Source organism: Microtus pennsylvanicus, chromosome 2 (genome assembly GCF_037038515.1).
Source record: "Microtus pennsylvanicus isolate mMicPen1 chromosome 2, mMicPen1.hap1, whole genome shotgun sequence".
In the NCBI taxonomy this organism is placed as follows: Eukaryota; Metazoa; Chordata; class Mammalia; order Rodentia; family Cricetidae; genus Microtus; species Microtus pennsylvanicus.
This window is the reverse complement of record NC_134580.1, coordinates 117,350,475-117,367,920: the sequence shown is the minus strand read 5'-3', so window position 1 is coordinate 117,367,920 and position 17,446 is coordinate 117,350,475. Positions and strand designations below refer to the sequence as shown.

The 17,446-nt window shown below is 38.9% G+C and overlaps 1 protein-coding gene across 6 annotated transcripts in view; it reads left to right on the top strand.

The window, feature by feature from the left end:
• Window positions 1–17,446, top strand: part of Tasp1 (taspase 1) — a 222,667-nt gene that overhangs the window by 180,161 nt on the left and 25,060 nt on the right. For 4 of the 6 annotated variants that reach the window (XR_012909713.1, XM_075962311.1, XM_075962315.1 and 1 more), the window contains 2 exons: window positions 3,544–3,654; window positions 14,530–14,603. Coding sequence is in view for 5 of the 6 variants with exons in the window: in XM_075962311.1 (XP_075818426.1) it covers window positions 3,544–3,654; window positions 14,530–14,603 (185 nt within the window). In the remaining variant the exon portion in view is untranslated. Of the gene's footprint in view, window positions 1–3,543; window positions 3,655–14,529; window positions 14,604–17,446 lie in introns of those variants that run through there. The other 2 variants (XM_075962313.1, XM_075962312.1) reach the window with 1 other exon arrangement.

Here is a 17,446-nt window from a genome sequence, read left to right as displayed (position 1 = left end):
TGCTTCCTTGGATGTCTCCAGCATAAGCATATAACCAGGCACCCGGGATTTTATGTGTGTGTGTGTGTGTGTGTGTGTGTGATTTGTTGTTGATGATCTATCTATACAAAGCAGGGTAGAGTAAGTCATGCTCAGGAGGGTAAATAACTAATAATACTCAATAATGCCTTAAGAATAAATGAAGTAATAGTGCTATCCATACACTCTTTGTGGTGATCACATAGGATTAAGACAAAAGAACAGTTAACATTTGTAATACTTCCAGTGGGAAGGGAACACTCATAGTGCAGAACTCCTCATTGTGGGAACTGTGTCCAGCAGCACTTGATGTCTTTTTGAAACAATGAAAGATGTGGCTCAAATTCCATTAGACAAAGATGTGTCCGCATAAAATTTTCAATAAGAATAAAAGGCAAAACTGTTAAGGAATGCTATTTTAAAAAACATTTGAAAGCAGAAAAATATTATTTCATATAATAAATATTGAGAAGAAACTGGTCCAATCAAGAATAATATGCTGCAAGACTGTAAGTAGATACTATTTATATGAGAGTAGCTCTTATCATTTAAAAATGTATGGGTTTAATAATATGAGAATTAATATATGATAAAAAATATATTGTAAGTCAGTAGGAAAAGGACATTTTAAAGTCAGTAGAGAAGGAATGGATTTTTCACCAAAGTGTTATTATGCATTTGACTGACTATTTAGGGGGAATAAGTCTACCACAAGTTTTCCACAACAATCTTTACCCTAAAATTAATTCCAGAACTTTGAAGTCTTAAAATTAAAGTCTGTAATTGTAAAAGTGCTAGTAGAAAACATGGGCATGGGCAAAATATTTTCATAATTTCCCACTAGCGAAGGCTTTTCCTGTAAAACTTGCAACACAGAAACCTTAAAGGAAAAAGGCTGACATCAGCTGCCCAAGCATCAGAAACAAGTAAGCCAAAAATGAAGAATCAGAAGTAAAATCAGAGTCATTAATAAATTGAGGAAGATATTTGCATCACACTTGGTCAAAGACCTACTGGCTTGTTATAGAGTGTAGAAAATTAGGAGAAAAAAAACCTAGGAGTCGGCTAAAAGCAAATTTTTACTTGAGATTATGTTTTATTGCCCTGATAGAAATATTGCAAGAAGGTTGAGCTCTCAGCTGAAGTAAGTCCTCCTTCCTTAAGCAGTGTTGACCGAGTCTTTTGTCACTGCTAGAAGACAAATGGCCAATGCAGAGATGAGGAAGGAGGATCATTTCTCATATCCCCCTCTTCGTTGGCTCACCTTCTCCCTCTACATAAAGCAAGGACAAGTTACAAATAGGTTTCTCCTCTTGTGCCTGATGGCTTGCAGGAAGGTGATTATCCAGTCTCTGCAGGTTTAGACTCTTCTCTAGAATTAATCCTGTCCTAGATCAGGGATTGGCAAGTGTGCTGGCTATATCAATTTGATACGGCCAGAGTCATCTGAGAGAAGGGAACCTCAATTAAGAACATGTATGTAGAAGATTATGCTGTCAACAGAGTAGCCTGAAGTGTATTTTTTTTTTAAATTAATGATTCATGGGGGAAGGCCCAGTCTGTGGGTGGGGCCACCCCTGGGCCAATGTTCATGGGTTCTGTAAGAAAGCAGGGTGAGCAAGCCATGAAGAGCAAGTCACTAAGCAGCACCCCTCCATGGCCTCTACATCAGCTCATACCTACAGGTTCCTGCTCTTTTTGAGTTCCTGTCTTGACTTCTCTTGATGATGAACCATAATGTAAAAGCATAGCCAGATAATAATTTTCCTCCCCATTTAGGTTTGGTCATGTGTTTCATCACCACAGTTGTAATCCTGACTAGGACAGGAAGCTTTCTGCTAAAGGCTGAGAATAAAGGTCACAGGCTTCACAAACCTCATTGTGGTCCCTGCTACCTACTTGTCTGCCCCCCCCCCCCCCGACTTCTTTTTTCTCCTCTCCTATCTTTCTTAACTTTTAAAAACCAGCCATTAAAATTTTTTGTTTGTTTTTAATTCTTAGCAGGTCATAGTTTGCTGACCAGTGTTCTGGAGGATTCTTTCAGATATTAAACCAGCTACTTCCATTTCCCCTCTTCTCTGTACTTTTGCCTTCAGAGGAGATGTAGGCCTCCTATATTTGATCCTTTTCAGTTTTTCAGCTAAATTAGATAGTTTTTTGAAGGTTCCTTCCACTACAAGTTCCCTACTACCTGAAAACTTGAGATTTAGCTTTCATAGGTGTCTACTGCTGTGATAAAGCACCATGACTCAAGCTACTTGGGGAGAAAAGGTCTTTTATCAGCTATAGTCCCACATCACAGCCCATCATTGAAGGAACCTGAAGGCAAGAGCTGATGCAGAGGTCATGGAGGGTGCTTTTTGACTTGTCCCTCATGGCTTGTTCAGCCTGCTTTCTTATAGTACACAGGACCTCCACCCACAGTGATCTGGGCTACCTCCCACAGCAATCATCAATCAAGAAAATGCCCCACAGACCTGCCTCCAAGCCGATCCTGTAGATGTACTTTTTTTTTAAATTAAGATTCCTTCTTCCTTGATGGACCTAGTTTGTGTTAATTTGACATATAAAAACTAGCCGGTACACTAGGTCTGCAAGTGAAATAGCTGCTTCTCCATCTCTTCCCCAAAATCTGCTTTTTTTTTCCCCCTTGTTTTTATACCCTCCTTCCTTTTCCATCCAACATTCCCAGGGATTTGAGGAGGGAGTGGAGATAAATGCATGTATTTAATCTACTAAATTTAACCAGAAGTTTTCCCCAAATCCAATTTGGTTGGTTTTATTTTTACTACTTTCTTTGATAGTTGTTGGGTTAATTTTGCATTTGTTCTCCACGTGCTCACTTGTTATGCCAGATGTCCAAGAAGATGTCCTTGAGGGAAAATGAGGGGCTTTAAAAATGCAATGTTCTTGAAATGTTCACAGTGGTTCGGTGTGTGAGATCTCAAGGAGGCTGGGTTGTTTCTAACCACCAGATTCACATCACAGAAATCTGGCTTCACCCTTATTTGTGTAAACCATCAGGAGCATTTTTAAATGTTTGTAATAAACTTTGTGGCTTATTGTTTAAAATTGAATTTAAGGTAGTAAATCAAAGCGTTTGGTGGGGTGCCTCTGGCAGCAGGGAGAGCCTTGTGTAGGATTCCCGAGAGTTGGTCAAAGGGTGATGCTGAGTGTGTGTGTGTGTGTGTGTGTGTGTGTGTGTGTGTGTGTGTGTGTGCGTGGTTGTTTTGGTCCTTTAATCTCGTGATATTTTCCACTTGTATTCCAAATACAAAACTGCACTCACTCTCCCCAGTTCAGGTCAACTTGGCAGTATCTGGCACTGCCTTTGCCAAATGGCTCCTCTTCAGGCATTAAACTGCCTTTACCATCAAGTGTATATGAGGTATGAACAATGATTGTCAGAAACTGGGCATCCTTCAAGTTCTTATTCGTGCCACATTTTGTTCTAGTAATCAAATGGAAATTGAAAATGAAAAAATGAAAGTGACTGAAAGGTGACTGTCGGTCTTTTCTGCCCAGGTTCACCTTTCCTTGCCAGTGAGGATGGCGTGCTCGGTGGAGTGATCGTTCTCCGGTCATGCAGATGTTCTTCAGAGTCTGACTCCTCCCCAAATAAGCAGACACTTCTAGGTAAGGGGAATGCCCCTCTAGTATGAAGTTACTCTTTTTCATTTTTTTAAGACATGGAAAGGCTTATGTCCTTAAGTCAGCAATTTATATTTCTGATGTCTGTCATTATCCCTTTGCTTGCACTGTTGACTTTCTATAAATAAATTTATAAAACACTTTTTTTAAAGACTGTGCTTAAAGTGTATTTTTAAATGAGATTCATTACAATCTTATAGCTTGTCTCACTCTCATATCTTATTCCATGGAACATTAGAGATGATCCATGACAGTATATATAATAACATGGAAACAGGATTCTTCCTGTTCCCCTTCCTCTAAAGGAAAGAAACTGTGTGCAGAGCTGCTGGCGTGAACTTTAGTCCTGGCCCCTGGCTTATTAGCTTTGCTCCTGTCACGCAGCACTTGACTGTCCTCTGCCCCTTCCTCATCTGGAAAATAGGGCGTTTGCCACACTTTCCTCATAAAACTGTTTTCAGGAAGGGTTGGCCAGTGAGTGTTTTTGTAGATTGCAGATGTGCATCCAGATGTGTAATCTTGGGTCTAGTCATCCCTGCAGGGATGAAGCCACCCTCCCTCCCTAGGACAATTCTCATCAATATTGTGAATTGTGGTCTTCTTTTTTTCCCCTTGGGGTTTTGTTTGTTTCTCTGTTTTTTTAAGACAGGGTTTTTCTGTGTAGCTCTGGCTGTCTTAGAACTCAACTCTCTCTGTACAACCAGGCTGACCATGAACTCAGAGATCCACCTACCTCTGCCTTCTGAGTGCTGGGATTAAAGACATGTGCTTTGTGACCTGTGGCTTTAACTACTTTTCCCCTTTTACACCCCACCCCCAGCCTTCCTCAGTTCAGGTTTCCCTTTTCTATCATCTCGTAGACAGTTCACACCTCCTGTTGACTAGCAGAGCTTTCTCTGTGACACACCTGCAGCTGGGTTGATAACCCAGCCATGGACCTAAGCCAAGGGCAATTGGGAAAGAAGACATTGGCCCAAAGCAAAAAGGAAAAAGATGAAAATGTGACCAGAAGAACCACACCAACCCCAGGATCAGACTAGCCTAAATAAGAGTACATTTTTGTGAATAAGTTGTACATATTTAAATTGGAGGGTGTATATCTTTCTAAAATGTGTGGAAATAAGACCAGAATATGTATCTGTTAACTTTATTTCCATGTTCTCTACTTTTTTATCATTAGTTTTTTTGTTGCTCAGGCTAGCTTCAAATTACCTATCCTTGTATCTCAGCCTCTCCATTGCTGGAATTACACGTGTATTCTGCCATGTCTGGCTTTTACTTTTGATTGACATAGAATTATACACATGAATAGTGTACAATGTGTGTTTCATTTTATCTGTGTATTGTATACAGATCAAATCTGACCAATTAGCACACCTGTCACTTAAGCTTATTATTTCTTTGTTTATAGAATATCTAAAATACTCCCTTACAGCTACTTTGAAATATACAGTAGATCATGGGTAGCTGTATTCATTCTGGTGGGCAATAGAACTTATTCTTATTCCTGCCATGCCTGCAGTACATGTCCCTAAGTGCCAACCATGCTTCCTTCCCTGGACATAGGAAGCATTTGAGCCACTCTCAGTTTCTATGAAATCAGCCTTTTCAGATTCTGTATATGTTATGCTCACTACTTTTACTCTTTTATTGAGGAAACACACACACATACACTTCTGGGTTACTTTCAGATCTGCAAGATGGATGCCAGTTACCTACCCTAATTGGAAGAGTTCCCATTCCCCCTCTAACAGCTTAAACAGCATGCTCAAGTATCATTTTCAACTCATTCTTTGTTACCTAGACTCATTGCCAACGTCCCAAGTCCTTGTCTTTCGAATAGCATTTCAAATACTGGGGCTATCCCCACCTCCTCATCCCGGCCCCAGTAACTTGCCCTCACTATTGCATTTTTCTTGGAAATGCACTATCATAGTAACTGACTTTTAAGGCCTTGTTCAAATGTGGAAATCTGGAAGAGTTTCCTCCTGCGTGTTTGCTCCTTCCTTGTGCTCTGCTAGTACTATGTAGTTTACGTCTTTGCAACACTTCTCAGGGAACTCTGGTCAGATCCTAAAGTGCTTTCCTCTCCTTCTAGACTGGATGCTTTCCCTCCAGTTACATAAATAACTGGAGAAATCACAGGTCACCGAGAATCAGAGAGGGGTAGGGATTTGGTAACCTTTCTATGGATTAGCGCATCTTCCTTCTGTGAAGCATCTCACACACTGGAAGCAAGTAGAATCCAGGTACTGTGTCACTGAAATTTTTGCTCATCTCCATAATAGGCTGTTGAGGGAGCTGCGGGTTGCATTCCTGCCGCCCTGCTCCCAGCCGCCTAGCTAGCTTATATCCGGAAATAACAACACACAAACTGTATTCATTTGAACACCACCTGGCCCATTTCTATTAATGTGTGTAGCACCGAGGTGCGCTTACCGGGCAGATTCTAGCCTACATCCATCCTGAGTCGGAGCTTCATCGCTTCTGCCCCAGAGAGGAGAGGAAATGGCTTCTTACCTCACTTCCTCTTCCTCCCAGCATTCTGTTCTGTTTACTCCACCCACCTATGTTCTAACCTATCAGGGCCAAGGACTTTCTTTATTAATTAACCAATGACCTTCCTCCATCAATAGGCTTCCAGTAATTCTTACATATATGAATTTAAATGCCAAATATAGTTTTTGTATTATCTTAGCAGCCCCAACCCCGTGACCATGGATATGATTATAGATGTGCATATGTGAAGATTAGAAAAAAGCATCTGGTATTCTCGCCTTCCTCCTCCTCCTCATCTGGCAGGGCTTGCCTTGTTCACCATATTGCTTCATACTCCAGGCTAGCTGCCCCATGAGCAGCTCATGATTTCTCCAGTGTCATCTTCCCATCGCCCATTGGGGAACTGACTGCATCTAGCTGTTATATGAATTCTGGGGATGGAAACGCAGCAGCCAGTGTTTGCCCACTGAGCCATTTCTAGCCCCAGAACCAACTGTTGTGAATTCCCTACTCTTTCAGTAAAATGAAATGTCACATAAAATATCCTAATATGTTCTAAAAAAAACAAACACCATAGGTTGAAAATTTGGCTAATGAGTGTCCAGTAATATGATTTAGAGACAGTCTAAATGACTCACAGAAGACAGCTTCTGTATCCAGCCTTGTATAGGGACAGTGTGGCCACAAACTGTTTGCAACACTTGTCTGCCGTGTACCACTCCCCAGATCAAGAGATGCTGACAAACCCCTGTGTACAAAATGTACATTTAACACACAGAAAATTTTTGTCCCTGGATGAGACAGCTGAAAAAAATTATTTTTTTATGCTTTTAGAGGGAGGTAAAAAGCCAATACAATATATTTTTACCCATTAAAATATAATTGCATATTTGTCAGGCCTTGTAGAAGTGTTTTCTGAGGCTGATGGACATAGTATGATTAAAAATGTACAAACAGAAGCTAGCAAGATGACTTAGCAGTCAAAAGCACTGGCTGGTTTTCTATAGATCCTGGGTTTAATAGCCAGGACCCACATTGTTATTTGGTATTCTGGCCTCCCTGACGTGCACGTGGTAGCATATATACTTCTAGGCAAAATACACACACATGTTAAAATAATATTTTAAAATGTGCAATCAAAGACTCATTAGGCCCTCCAGTGAGAACAGTGAGCGTGCTGCTAATTTAAGCTTGTGATAGAGAGGTAATTAGAACATATGCAGATATTTTCCATAAGCAAGCAATCCTGCTATGGGGAACATTTCCTTCTTTGTATTCTATACCCCATGTCTTGATTGGAGCCTATGAAGTTAAAGATTTTCTCCTTTAATTGGTCAGTAGGTGTGAGTGGCCAGTGTGAAATCGGCTCCATGTATTTGAGGAAAATCTTAACCAATGTTAAGCACTAAATAGATGTGTATATTTGGCAGTCAGCACACATGGTGGTTGTTACTTTGCCATTAAGTTAATCCCACTTTACGTAGAGAATAACTCTGATTCTTTCTACTGGAAATGTGTTTATGTTGCTGCTAATTAAATTTTGTGTATGATACGCTTGCATTTCTATAGCTGCCCTTTTACCCACCCCTTGTGTTTTTCATCTTTTACTGTGCAACGTTTCATATATGTTTTAAAGGACATAATAAATTTGTGAGTTATAAAGGGTAATAATAAAAGGAACACCTGTGGGCCTGACGCCCAGCCCAAGACATTGCCCATTACCCGTATCTTTGAAATCCCCATGTGGGCCTCTCTGATCTTACAGCCTTCTTTTCCTGAGCTTTCATTTCATGGTTGCCTTTGAGTTTTCCTTAAACCCCTTTCATATTTCTATGTATCTGAAAGGTATGTTGTGGGTAGTGCTTGATTTTGAACTTTTATGAGAATTTCTTTGGTCTCTTTCATAGCTAACTGAAAGGATAACGAGTTCCTTTATCATTTTCAACTTAACTCTATCAAATCAAACTGTTCTGCAGTTGCCAATTAGAATTTCACTGTGATGCCTCGCCCTGCTGCTCCACTTTCAGAGCACAGAGTTCTTTGTGGAGTCTTTTTGTTGTGTTCTTGTTTTCCCTATTTCCAGACATGCTGTAGGGTTTTTTGTTTTGTTTTTAATGTTACATTGGCTTGATGCTTCCTGAAAAATTCAAAGGATAAAAAGTCATCTTACTGTAACTTAAAATTCCTCCAGACTTTTGGTTTTACTGGCATTAAAAATTTGGTAAGCTTATTAATGTGTGTGTTCAAAGGAGCTTCTTCCTGGGGCCCCAACAGCACTGGCTGCTTCTTTTCACCACATGGCATCAGCTTCTGCGAGCACCTATGACAGGGCACTGTGGGAGGTACACATGGTCATGAAGCTAACTGGGCACTCTGGGAGGTACACATGGTCATGAAGCTAACTGGCAAAGAGAAAGCAAATTCCCTCCTTGGACAGGGGAGAGAAAGTGGCCATGTGGATATTTGTCTGATGTTGCCGAATGGCCTACAAAGTGGAATTAAAGCTTTCCTTTCCGTGAAAATCTCCATGATCTCCCACGGTGGGAAGCTCATTTCTTTTGTGCCTCAGAAGTGCTGGGGGGGAGGGGTGTTCCAGCTCCAATGATGTCTGGAAGGATGGGTTGATATTTTAGTATTTATTTAAGGTCAGATAAAGTAGCAAAGTTGTTCAAGAAATAAGCAGATATAATATTTAAGCTTTTTTCAGCTGAGAGTAACATTAGCAAGTAGGGGCGGTGCTCTTTGATTTTTATTTCTGGAAATATTTTTTGATCTACTCTGTTTATAACAGAACATTCTTTCTTTAAATGCCACTAAGACATTCTTTTAAAACTAGGAATAGACCTTTTTTGGCTATAATTCTCTTTTCTTTTGTGAGAAATATAATTCTTGCTATTATCTAGGCAGAAGATTTTTTTATTGTTTGGTTTAGTTTTTCATCTGAAAATATGAAGATTTCTGAGCTGAATTCTGGCAGCTATGTACTTCTTGTGGTAGATCTTCTAAAACTCAGGAAGCAATTTTGGCTGATTTTATAGACAACTTTGGTCTGTTTAAAGGATAGTAGGTGTCACTGGAGCTTGAGATAAATCCTGGAAGAAAAAGGAATTGTGAATGAATAAAATGAAGTCTCAATTAACCTAGCTTTACTGAATGGTTTTCTGTTTAGATCACCCAGATCTCAGCCAGCAGCCCCTACTTCAAGCATCTCATGCAATAAGGTGCTAAAATAGAAAGAGAATTGAAATGTCTTTAGGGCTTGTATTTCTGTTTGACACAATTCCCTTGCTTTCTTTTGAAGTAGCATTTTTTCTTTTTAGTCCTTACCAAAGCAGCATGAGCACTAGAAAGAGGGAATGGTTATCTCTTCAACTTATTGTATGTGTCAGTCTATGGAACTCAGCCTCCATTGCTCCCAAGACAGTTTACCAGTGAAAGTTTGACAGGGAAGCATGCCAACTCAGCTACCTCATGGGCATAATGAGACATGCCTTGTATGATTTATACAGATTGTGTCAGGACAGGAAGCATTTTTGTATATTATTTTTTACAAAAATGAGCCACCTATTGGGTTAGAAGTTCTTAACAGCCAGGAGCAGATAAGAGAAAGCTGTTGTATTTATAGTTTCTCACTCTTCCCATTTGAAAATGAATTTTTTCTTTATTTATCAAGTAGTTACTTATATGGTGTGCAAGACATCTTCTACTTTGCTATCCCACCCAAGGAAGGCTAAGGAGCAGCAGCTGACTTGGCAACTGCCCAGCTAAGACTCTTGTGATTTTAGAGTTTTGTATTCCTCCAAGGAACTCTGGGATGGAAAGCAAAGTGGAGAGGTTTTAAAGGTTTCAGGAGCCAGTGCAGCTGGGGATTGTTAACAACAATGGGAAGAATGTGTGTGTCTGTGTCTGTGTATGTTTCTCTGTGTGTATACTTATGTGAGCCTGTATGTGCCTGTGTCCATGTGTCTGTGTATATGTTTTCTGTATTTTTAGTGAGATGGCCAAGTACTTTTTTGTCTGTTTAGTAGGAAAATTCATTTGGATGGAAATACCTGTTCACAACTTGGTAAAGACACACTGTTTTATAAAATGTAATTTAATTAGAATGGTACATGGATGATGGAGAAAGAGGTGTCCTGGGAGAAACTTGTAGCTCTAATAATAACTAGGGAAGGTTGTGACGTAAATGACACAGGAAAGCCAAGCTTTGCAGTGGGCCTTCAGATTGGTTCATATAGCAGAAATCACCAAGACTGAAGTAGAGCCTTCCTGAGCACACTACTAAAGAGTGGATATATAGTCAGAAACTGCTCTTTTTGTTTCCCAGCCTCCTAGACCTGAGTAGTCACTCAGAAACTTTATTAATTATAAAACTGTTCAACCAATGATTCAGGCATATTTCTAACTAACTCTTATATCTTGAATTAATCCATTTCTATTAATCTGTGCATTGCCATGAGGCTATGGCTTACTGGAAACGTTCCAGTGGTGTCTGTCTCTTTTGGCAGCTACATGGTACCTCTTTGACTGCACCTACTCTATATATCACTTATAGCGTGGCTATATTCTGTCCTACTATAGGCCAAAATAGCTTTATTCATTAACCAATAAGAGCAACATCTTAAAGACTTCCCACATCATCTCCTCTGTTCTGTCTATTTAAAAGGAATGTTTTAACTTTAACATAGTAAAATTATATATAACAAAGCAGTTATCACGCAAGAATTATAGTTACAATATTTAGTTCATTTACATTTGGCAAATTAAGGAAAGTACTCTATCATTTATCCTATCTTTGTGAGTCTAAAGTTTTATATCTAATTTATCTTTTATCATAACTAAGGAAAACTATAACTGTTTAGCCTTTAATGCCATCAAAGACCCCAGAAGGATATATTACCTAAGTAAACAGAAAGTGCATTGTAAGCAGCTTTTAAAACTCTAAAGTTGACAGAGATATCTTTCTGCCTGCCTGGACAGTCACCCAAAGTTTATCTGTAATATTGGGGGCATCTGCCTTCAGCCTACATATCTGGCAGACTTTTCCATGTGGCAAGAAATTTGAAAGACTGTTTTGCCCATATTTGTAGTTTGTCAGTCACTTTCTTTTGTGTCCTTCAGAATGTCTGGCAGACTCTTTCATGAAGTAGTTACCCTGAAGGACTGTCTTGCATTCTTTAGGCAAGTTTAGCATTCATTTTTCTGTGGGTCCTGCATATCCAGTTTATACAACATACCACCAAGCATTAAAGGCAAGAGTAGTTTCTTGTCCAAATGGCTAGCCAATTCCATAAGGAGCCTCTTTGATGCCCATCATCCTCTAGAAGTATTTGGTGCTTTCAGGAGCAGATGTGTCTCATTGTCATATAAGTCTAAGTTCTTAAAACATTTAAATGCCATATTCTGTAAATCTTTGAAAGGGTTGAAGAATACCTGTCCATTTGAAATATATCTCTGTACATTTAGAAAACCTAACTAACATGACTACAAGTTTGACTATTATAAATGACTACCTATTAATCTGTAATTTTTAATTATATATTTTTAATAAGATATATAAGCATAATACTTTAAACAGGAGCAGAAATATATATACACAGTGTAACAAAATTGACCTTGACTTTGTATCAATAGACCAAGATCCATACCAATGCAAAACATTCATTTCTATATCATATTCTCCTTTAAATGAAAACAAACATTTATAAACAATCATTTTGAGAATTTGGTCATCATTTTCTCCAATGCTTCCCGCTTTTTGTTGGGAAAAGTATTTTTAGAGTTTACAGGGAACTTTTGGAGGGTCTTGTTCTTTCAAACCGTATTAGCTTGGAAGGAATCCACAGACTCATTTCCTATGAAAACAAAAGCAGAACCTCTTTTCCAAAGCAACATATCCTTCAATTCAAATTTTGAAGTCAAGATACCTTTAAAATATATGTTAGTTTAGCTTAGCAGCCCCCAGAATCAAATGTCTCTCTGCAGTCAAAAATTTAATGAAATAATTTGCATAATTTAGACTCTCTGTATATTTTCTATCTTTACATGGCCTTTTTTACTCCTTTAATCTATGTCTGTCTGTTCTCTTTTATATTACTTTTACTGTCTCTTTAAAGGCTTTGTTTTTATTTTTTTAAACTATTTCTTTCTATAACTGTCTATACTCTTTCTTTTTTTAATTTATTTATTATGTATACAACATTCTGCCTCCATGTATGCCCACATGCCAGAAGAGGGCACTAGATCTCATTACAGATGGCTATGAGCCACCATGTGGTTGCTGGGAATTGAACTCAGGACCTCTGGAAGAGCAACCAGTGCTCTTAACTACTGAGCCATCTTTCCAGCCCCCTCTATACTCTTTTTCTACTCTCTTCCAAGCCTACATACATTTTTTTAACACACTGTGTCTCGTTTAGAGTCCTTTATGTCTGAATCTGTCCTATTGTGTATCTGAAATTCTTTTCTGACAAGGAACATTTTAAAATGGTAAAAGGTGTGGTCTCGGTGGTCCTGGATGCTACCTCCGCCTCTCTCAACCTTTCAGTATGTCAGAGGTACCTTTACTGCCAGCTCTGGGATGGGCTGGTTAGGAGCCACACTCAACCATCTCAACTCTCGGAAGGAGTGTGCAGCATGTGAACCCTTTTTGTCTGAGTAAAAGCTAAAACTGCCATGCAGAATGCTGTGCAGCCTAGAAATGTCTTTGTGTATGTTGGCAGGAATCTACCATGTTTTCCTGCCTGTGCACTCCTAGCAGACCCTCTCCAGCTGCTTGCCCAGTCGGGGGTATTGAGTGGTAGGCATGCTCTTAGCTACTTTCCTCCTAATCCCCAAGCAGGCATACAAATACCCAGATCCAACTGGGTCACACAGGTTAGCCCCAAACATATGGGCACCATTTTGTTGAAGGAGACTGTTTTTTCGTTTTCTGGACATCCAGACCCAAATAATCACAGAAAAAACTATATTAATTACAACACTTTTGGTCAATGATTCAAACACAGGAATCAGTCTCACTTGTCTCCACATTCAGAGTCCCAGAAAAGTACTACACTGAGAGCTATAGCATATATGCAGCGGACCTAGTACAGATCTGGGTAGGCCCTGTGATTACTGCTTCAGTCTCTGTGAGTTCATATGAGGTATGCTCAGCTGTTTTAGAGAGCCTTATTTTCCTGGTGTCTTTTGTCCCTTCTGTCTCCCTGACTTCTTCAGTGTCTTCTTCTACAGAGTACCCTGATTGCCAAGGTAAGGGATTTATTCTTGTTTAGAGCTGTGTCTTCCAACGTATCTTTCTTTGTATAATGTCTGCTTGTGGGTCTCTGTATTTTTTCTATCTGCTGCAGGAGGAAGCCTTTCAGGTGATGACTGAATAAGGCACCAATCATGATTGTAATTATTATATCTTGCTTGCAGATGGCACTTTGCAGCCTTTCTCCCTGCCTTCCATTCTTTCTGCTTCTTCTTCCACTCTATGCTCTGAGCCTCAGAAGGATGTTACATGTCTTGTTTAGGAATGCAATTTTAAAATATTATTTATTGTTATTCTGTGTGCACACAATGTGGGGGACATACAAGTGTCACCGAGCTCATATTCTGGTAAGCTGACAATTTTGGGGGAATTACTTTGCTCCTTCTGTTAATTTCAGGTTTTGAACTCATTTCTTTCAGCTTGAATGAGAAGCACTCAATAGGCATCTATTTATTCACTGACTCTGCTACAAGGAAAGAAGAATTCATCTCCTTTCTTATTTCTTCACTTGTTTCCATCAGCATTGCTTCTTTGGTTCTTAATTTGCTCAGTGATTATAATCTATCATTGTCACTTTGTTGGGAAAAGATTTGGTTAGTAAGGGACCTTCAGGTTAACCCCTGAGTCTTTTTGATAAGTCCTTGTCATTCTTGTAGCATTTTCTTACTCTCTGTAACAAGCTAGTTCAGATCCATTGGTATTTCATGAGTCTCGGCTTTATGCCTTAAGTAGAGACTAAGGCTGTGTGCACTTGTGCATATGTGTATGTTGAAAGAAGCTATACTGTGGAATATTACATTTACTAAATCACTAGATACAGTATTATGAATGTATAAGTGTTTAATGTTCTAAGTTCAAACACAAGTGCATTTATTTTACATGTAATAATCATAAGTTTTGACAAGAAAGAAATACATTTTTCATTTCACAGTAAATGGCATTACAGTTTTGAGCACTAAATCATCTTGACATTTATGAAGGAGCAAATGGAAAGTAGGGAATGAGTGTTAAATATAAAGCTATCTTTAACTGTTCTATTAAAAAGGCGAAGATTTATTTTCCATCTGTGAACGTGAATGTGCCTATTTGTGTTCTTGTTCACACAGTGGAATTTCTGTGGAGCCACACTACAGAGAGCATGTGCGTAGGATATATGTCAGCCCAGGATGGAAAAGCCAAGGTAAGCGGGAAAACTGGGTCATAACCTGAAAACCTGGTAGCTAGTGCATGTGGCTTCAAACCAGTTTGTTGAAACAGATGACTTTTCCACCTCTTGAGTAGAAGCCAATGAGCTTCGTCTATAGCACGGTTTACAGTTCCAAAGAAAAATCAGTAGATTTCACAAATTCTTCTCATGATGGATCAAGATGAATGAGAAACCCACTTTCTTCTTTCGTTTTGCTCCCTTTTCTCCTCTGTGAATACTTGTGCAGAGGAACCTCAGTATTTATAAGAGAAAATGAGAGCAAAGCTGACAAGCCGACCAAGATGTCTGATTCCTCAAGGAAGGTTGATAAGAATAAAGGAAACTGAGGCCATGTAAGAGTAGCTCTGGGCTGTGTCTGTATCTATCCTAACAGAAATGGCTCACAGACTTGTGGATCTCACTTTTGCTCTCTTGTCGTCTGCTGTGCCCTGTTATGTATCTACCCAGGCTTCGCCTGTCTGTGCCACATGACTTGCCGTGAGTCACAGCAGTCATATAGTCACTCGGCATCTGTTATTGAGTTTCTGGTTCTCCGTGAACTTAAAATTCTTGATCTTGGGAGTAAAATAAAACCCCATAATTTGTGGATTTATTTTTATATATGCCCCATGTTTCTGTTCATGGAAGTTTTAGAAACAGCTGTGCTTTATGACATTTCTTTGGCATTAAAGCACCTCAGCTGCAGATTTATGAAGCTAGGCAGCCTCTTTTTTGAAAAATAACATATTTACATATTTGAAAATAGCAAATAAAGAAACTTCTGATATGTGTTGTCTATTACACATTGAGTAATTTTTTAAAAAAATAGAGAAAGTCAACTAAAGAATGTAGTAATACAGCATACTGGCATTTTGAACAACAGTAAACCATGTGTGTGACAGTGGACACCGAAGATTATGTTGCCTAGTGAGGTCATATTATGATGCTCACTCAATGATAAAATAGCTTACTGACAAATTTCTCAGTTAGATAACTGATTTTTTTTTTTTATACAATACTACTCTGTAAGTATATTACCTAGTAAATCAGTGGGGCCACCAAATGTCTGTGAATGTAGTATATAGGAGCATTGTCACAGCAAGAGATTGATATTTGTGAAATATTGCTGAGCTCTCTCTCCCCTCCCATTATCTCAGCTTCACCTGAAAACCTTGCATTTTGCATCAGGAGACCTATTGCATAAGAGAATTTATAGATTTTTTTGCTTCATAATCTTTCTGAAATAAAATTGTAATTGTGTTTTTAAAGCTGATTGGCATGCCTGGAGCAAAACCTACCAGCTTTGTACAGTAGTTGAAACATTGATGTCTGCGTTATCGAGTAGAGCAGCCAGAGCCACGAGGTGAAATTATTGAGCATTTGAAATGTGGCTACTAAAACCAAAGAGCCGCATTTTAAACTACACTTAATTTTTTCATAGCCACGTGTGGCTAGTAGCTACTATATCGAGCAGCATAGTGAACAAGTGGAAAATGGTTATTCAGATATTTCCAAAACGTGTCTAACAGCACTTTCCAAACAGGAAGCAAATGTAATAAGCCATAGGAGTTTCTTGTAACCATTTAAGCTTTCTCTTCCACTTTGAATATCGATCTTGAACTAAGATCTTATTTAAACAAAGGATCATGATGAGGGTAGGCTTCAGCTCTGCAGTCAGTTGGGGGAGGCAGGGGCTGGGAAAGACAGGGGGATGTACCGAGTCCCTTGAGTAGAAGTGTCTGCTTTCCCTGCTGGTCATCTCTGGAAGACACTTGCCATTTAACATGAAAGCACAGAGACCTAAGTTGAATCTAGAGCTATCTGGCCTTCAGTTGTGCTGTTTGGCATATGAGGGGTGTGATTTTAGTGTTATCTGTCAAGTTCCCCAGCTGGTAATGTGGAGGTAATGGATTGGGTCAGCAGGTACAGCTTCTCCACTTGCCTTATTTGTAAATTATGTTTCTAACCATTTTCTTTTCAGAGAGTTAATCTCTCTTTCTTTATTGTTTGAACTATAACTATAAACGCTTTCCATGAGAATAAAACAAGCAATAAGACATCAACACATTGCTCAATTCTATTGTTTGAAACAGTGGCAGCACACACAAAAACCAACAAATTAGTTCTTTTGTCAGAAATGCGGGGATTTTATGGTGTTGAAATTGTGACAGAGAATATAGATGAGACTATGGGTTCAAAAGCAAAAAGGACTTTAGCAAAGTATGTATTCCAGTAAGAGTGGCAGCCTTTGCCTACCTAGTGACCTCACCCAGTGTTCCTGGCTTCTGTCAGGAACTGTTGTATAGGGCCCTCGTTTATCATGAAAATGTTCTCTCCATAGTGCAGAGAGTTAGTATTAAGATTGACAGGAAGCAGCTTTAGAGACAGTTCTTTTTATTTAAAACCTTTCTTTAAAGAAAAAAATGTTCTATTTCCCCAAAATTGCCCTCCTTTTCCTTGTTATCAAACACAGACCCTAAAAGCACTTGAACGTTTTATATAAGGCTATGATTAATTTTTGTTAAAGCCTTGGATTAACACTCTCCTCAAAGTCACACTGCTCAGAAAAGGTTAAGGAGTAACTGGGGGTTGTGTTCAGAATCATAGATAATCTAAATGAAGGTAGTTTCTCTGTACATGTTTCTGTTTTCTTTTTAAAATCATGTTTTCTAAAAGATACAGCAAAGAATATCTTTGTATCATTTAATTTATAACTCCCTTCTCTGGCATGAAATAAATAGATTTATCTTTATGGAACAAACATGAGCTCATTGACACTAGTTAGGTTTAAAAGTTGTACTGCCATTTTCTATAGTGACTGGGCAGTTAATGAGCAG